The 6,000-nt window shown below is 35.8% G+C and overlaps 1 protein-coding gene across 1 annotated transcript in view; it reads left to right on the top strand.

Annotated features, from left to right (window-relative positions):
- PTPN20 (protein tyrosine phosphatase non-receptor type 20) overlaps window positions 1–5,580 on the top strand; it is a gene marked incomplete at both ends in the record, with an annotated part of 28,072 nt that extends 22,492 nt beyond the window's left edge. Inside the window, 2 exon segments of the mRNA XM_082855175.1 lie at window positions 5,252–5,313; window positions 5,481–5,580. Coding sequence (XP_082711301.1) covers window positions 5,252–5,313; window positions 5,481–5,580 — 162 coding nt within the window.
- Window positions 5,581–6,000: the final 420 nt, after the last annotated feature.

Here is a 6,000-nt window from a genome sequence, read left to right on the forward strand (position 1 = left end):
AAACTCAATGTATGAGGAATCATAATGCTAGGTAAAATTAACATGAACTCTTTTGGTCTTCATTTCTTTGTAGTTACTTACACTATTATCATTTGGCTATAACCACTACAGCTATATTCAGAAAAGCTGTGCTTTTTCTTGTCAAGACAATCCAGGGCAGCGGCTTTTGCCATCAGTAAATTAAGGTTAAAAATGAATAATACAAATATATTTTCATAATTTGCCTAATCTTAAATTACAAATTAACAGACTTTCAAGAAACAATGGTTTTTAAATTCATTGAAGTTCCATTTTATCAATATTTCCTTTTATGGATCATGCTTTTGGTGTCAAGTTTAAGAACTCCTCACCTAGCCTAAAGAATCTTTAGGTCCTAAAGAATTTTTCCTATGTCCTTTTCTAAAGTTCTGTAGTCTTATGTTTTACATTTAAGTCCATAGTCCATTTTGAGTTAATTTTTTTATAAGGGGCAAGGTTTAAGTCAAGGTTCACTTGCTGTTCTTCCTCCACTGAATTGTTTTTACACCTTTGTCAGAAATCATTGGGACTATTTGTATGGGGCCTGTTTCTAGTTCTGTATTCTGTTTCATTGATCTATGTGTCTATCCTTTCGCCATTACCACACTTTGGATTCCTGTAGCTATATAGGCAGTCTTAATATCAGGGAGAGTGATTCCTTCTCTTGCAAAATTGTTTTAACCATTATAGGTCTGTGCCTTTCCATATAAATTTTAAAATTAGCTTGTCTGTGTTTACAGAAAAGCTTGAGGGATTTTGATAGGATGAATTGACATTTTTACTATGTTGGATCTTCCAATATGAATGTGGTATGTCTCTCAATTTATTTAGGTCTTCTTTGATTTCTTTCATCAGCATTTCGTCATTTTCAGCATATAGCTTCTGTACGTGTTTTGTTGGATTTATTTTATTGTAAATGGTATTGTGTTTTTACTACCATGTTTGTTGTGTGTACACATATGTACAAATAAGTTGATTTTTATGTTTTTAAAAAATATTTATTTATTTATTTGGTTGTGCCGGGTCTTAGTTACAGCATGTGGGCTCCTTAGTTGCGGCAGGCAGGCTCCTTAGTTGTGGCATGTAAACTCTTAGTTGCAGGATGCATGTGGGATCTAGTTCCCTGACCAGGAATTGAACCTGGGACCCCTGCATTGGGAGCATGGAGTCTTAACCACTGTGCCACCGGGAAAGTCCCCAAATGCAGTTGATTTTTGCATGTTGATCTTGTATCCTATGATCTTGTTGAACTCACTTATTAGTTTTAAGAGGTTTTTTGGTCCTGTTTTGTTTTGTTTTCAGATTCCCTGGGAGTTTCTGCGTAGACAATCATTCCATCTGCAAGTAGGGATACACTCACCTCTTCCTTTCCAATTCATTTGCCTCATATTTCTTTTTTCTGGTCTTATTGCGCTACCTGGAACTTCAAGTGTGTTGAAAACAGATGGTGAGAGCAGACATTCTTGCCATCACTAATATTAGGGGGAAAGCAAATTAAAATTATTTGTTCTATGAAAGATGCTATGAAGTGGATGAAAGGACAAGCTATAGACTTGGAGAAACTGTTTGCAATCCACATATCCAACAAAGGTCTCACATCTAGAGTATATAAAGAACCCTCAAAACTCAATAGTAAAATAAATAAATAGGCAAGTAATTCAGTTAGAAAATGGGTAAAAGACATGACATTTCGACAATGAGGATGTATTGATGATAAATAAGCACATGAAAAGATGCTCAGCTTCATTAACCTTTAGGGAAATGAAATTAAAACCATGATATTCAGCTGCATGAGCTGCTTGTAAATTTTGTAGATTAATCCTTTGTCAGTTGCTTCATTTGCAAATATTTTCTCCCATTCTGAGGGTTGTCTTTTCGTCTTGTTTATGGTTTCCTTTGCTGTGCAAAAGCTTTGACGTTTCATTAGGTCCCATTTGTTTATTTTTGTTTTTATTTCCATTTCTCTAGGAGGTGGGTCAAAAAGGACCTTGCTGTGATTTATGTCATAGAGTGTTCTGCCTATGTTTTCCTCTAAGAGTTTGATAGTGTCTGCCCTTACATTTAGGTCTTTAATCCATTTTGAATTTATTTTTGTGTATGGTGTTAGGGAGTGTTCTAATTTCATTCTTTTACATGTAGCTGTCCAGTTTTCCCAGCACCACTTACTGAAGTGGCTGTCTTTTCTCCACTGTATATTCTTGCTTCCTTTATCAAAGATAAGGTGACCATATGTGTGTGGGTTTATCTCTGGGCTTTCTCTCCTGTTTCATTGACCTATATTTCTGTTTTGGTGCCAGAACCATATTGTCTTGATTACTGTAGCTCTGTAGTATAGTCTGAAGTCAGGGAGCCTGATTCCTCCAGCTCCTTTTTCTTTCTCAAGATTGCTTTGGCTATTCGGGGTCTTTTGTGACAAAGGATTAATCTCCAAAATTTACAAGGAGCTCATGCAGCTCAGTATCAAAAAAACAAACAACCCAATCCAAAAATGGGCAGAAGATCTAAATAGACATTTCTCCAAAGAAGATATACAGATTGCCAACAAAAACATGAAAGAATGCTCAACATCATTAATCATTAGAGAAATGCAAATCAAAACTACAATGAGATATCATCTCACACCCGTCAGAATGGCCATGATCAAAAAATCTACAAACGATAAATGCTGGAGAGGGTGTGGAGAAAAGGGAACCCACTTGCACTGTTGGTGGGAATGCAAATTGATACAGCCGCTATGGAGAACAGTATGGAGGTTCCTTAAAAAACTAAAAATAGAACTACCATACGACCCAGCAATCCCACTACTGGGCATATACCCTGAGAAAACCATAATTCAAAAAGAGTTATGTACCACAATGTTTATTGCAGCTCTAGTTACAATAGCCAGGACATGGAAGCAACCTAAGTGCCCATCGACAGATGAATGGATAAAGAAGATGTGACACATATATACAGTGGAATATTACTCAGACATAAAAAAGAAACAAAATTGAGTTATTTGTAGTGAGGTGGATGGACCTAGAGTCTGTCATACAGAGTGAAGTAAGTCAGAAAGAGAAAAACAAATACCGTATGCTAACACATATATATGGAATCTTAAAAAAAAAATTGTCATGAAGTACCTAGGGGAAAGATGGGAATAAAGACATAGACCTACTAGAGAATGAACTTGAGGATATGGGGAGGGGGAAGGGTAAGCTGTGACAAAGTGAGAGAGTGGCATGGACATATATACACTACCAAACGTAAAATAGATAGCTAGTGGGAAGCAGCCGCATAGCACAGGGAAATCAGTTCGGTGCTTTGTAACCACCTAGAGGGGTGGGATAGGGAGGGTGGGAGGGAGGGAGACGCAAGAGGGAAGAGATATGGGGACATATGTATACGTATAACTGATTCACTTTGTTATAAAGCAGAAACTAACATACCATTGTAAAGCAATTATACTCCAATAAAGATGTTAAAGAAAAAACCATAATAAAATATCACTAGACATCCATCAGAAAGGCTAATATAAAAAATAATGACAACACCAAATGCTGGTGAATGTTTGAAAAAACTAGATTACTCATATGTTGCTTATAGGAATGAACGTAAAATGGTATATCCAGTCTGGAAAATAGTTTTAAATTTTCTTTAAAAAAAACAAAAGCAGAACTAAACTAAACTTACCATATAACCTTAGGAATAACACTCGGGTATTTATTCCATAGAAATGAAAACTTATGTTCACACATAAACCTGTATGTAAATGCTCATAGCAGATCTATTTATAATAGCCAAAAACTGGGAAACAACCTAGATGTTCTTCAACAAGTTTAATGGTTAAAAAAATTGGTACCTGTCCATACTGTGGAATACTATTTAGCAATAAAGAGGAATGAACTACTGATACACTCAATTTGGATGAATCATGAGGCAATTAGACTAAATGAAAAAAAAGTTAGTCTCGAAAAGTTAGATATTACATGATTCCATTATGTAATCCCCTTGAAATAACAAAACTATAGAGATGGAGAACAGTTTACTGGTTGCCAAGGGTTGGGGGTTGGGGTGGGTGGGTAGTTCTAATGGATAACTGGAGGAAGTCTTGTGGTGGAACTGTTGTGCACCTTGATCGTGGTTGCAGTTGCATGAATTTTCACATGTGATAATATTTTATAGAACTATACGTACACATACATGCCCACTCTCACAAAAGATTGCATGTTAAACTGGCAAAATCTGAATAAGCTCTGTAGATTGTACCAATGTCAATTTTTTGGTTTTGATATTATACTCTAGTTGTAGAGGATGGTATAATTGGGGGAAACGAGGTGAAGGATACACAGACTCTCTCTACATTTTTTGCAACTTATTATGTATCTATAATTATTTCAATATAAAAATTTTTAAAGGCTTAATTAACATTTTAAATTATTATAGAAATGACAAATTATATAAATAAAGGAATGTTTACATTTTCTCTGATTTTTATGTACTTTTGGATTATAGCTGACAGTCGACAAACCTTAAATTTCATGTGGTTTTGCTGCACATGGCTCGTCCTCAGCTTACACCACATGTGACTTTTCAGGCAAGTTCAGCAACACCTGAGCTGGTCTATATCTTGTTCCACTGATGAGGCTGCTCAATGTTACACCACTGTCAGATTGCCGTAAGAGTTTCTAAACACTTATTACCAGTTTCTGGACTCGTCTCATTGTGGTCTAGCAACATCCCTTTGCAGACCTGCACCAGCTTAGTGACCACACTGGGTAGTGCTGGTCTCCGTGCACAGGTGCAGAATCTGGTGTTGGGCCAACTGTTGCTCAGGGTCTCCATTTGAGTTGAGAGGGCTCTTTACATGAGAAACAGCTGTGTTACTGTTGTGGCCAGAAAAAGTCTTCTATGCTTCAGACTTTTGCAGAATCACAGAGCTGCTTTAAGTTCTCCCTTCTGAGAACAGAAAAGTATACACAGGGGCAAATTTGTTGTTATTTCTTTTGGAGAACATTTCTTATTATAAATGATTGCTTCCTGCTTTTTCCTGGAAACCCATTTAAACAAGTCTTCCTTATCCATTAGACAAGGTTAAACATAGTACATTTTCTTATGACTGAAAATGAGAACTTTCTGGTTAAATCTTGAGATATGTTTTACTGGAAAGAAGTATGGCGTACTCCTTTGGCATCTGTGGGTTTTGTGTTTTCCCCTCTATGGATAATACAAGATTACTGTCATCCTGTTACAGTTCAACATCATGAATATAGTGGGCCAAATGAGAGAACAACGTTATGGAATGATCCAAACAAGGTAAGTCTCACCGCATAAATTCTGATAAGAACAATAATGAATATAAAGGTGAACATTGTATAGCACATTACAATTTGTAAGGCTCTTTTGCCTACACAGTTTCATTGAATTCTCACTGTTTGAGGTAGACATTAGTTATGCTCTGATATTACTGATGAAATACTTCAAGTTCAGAGCAATGAAGTTTGTTCCATAATGTCATTCAGACAGCAAGTAGAGGAGCCAAGACTGAAACTGAAGTCCCCTAATGCCCACACACATGCTTAGTCCATAATGCCATTTTAAGTAACATCTCTAAAGTTATTTTCCATAAATTTCTGGATGGCAATTTTGGGATATTTATTTGCAACTAAAATATCAAAGTCACTGACATGTCATAAAAAGGAAATCATTTATGTCACAGATTAGTTACATTAATCATTGGGGGATCAAGAGAATATGGATAATGAAAATAAACAGGTACCCCTAAATCTTTTTTAGGGTTTTTTTAGGCAATGTTCAATGATATGAAGTGTTTCATTTGAAATAGGCTATGTCTAAAAAAAGGTTTAAATTTGATTTATCCAGTGAAGATATAAAGAGATTGAGATTGAGTCAGTTTCCCTTCTGTTCAGTTAAGCTTCAGTTAACTAGTTCTAGACCAAGAACTATATTATTAACATTTATCTTCCTGATATTTTTAAAAAT

Source organism: Leucopleurus acutus, assembly GCF_964270905.1.
Source record: "Leucopleurus acutus genome assembly, chromosome: 14".
Lineage (NCBI taxonomy): Eukaryota > Metazoa > Chordata > Mammalia > Artiodactyla > Delphinidae > Leucopleurus > Leucopleurus acutus.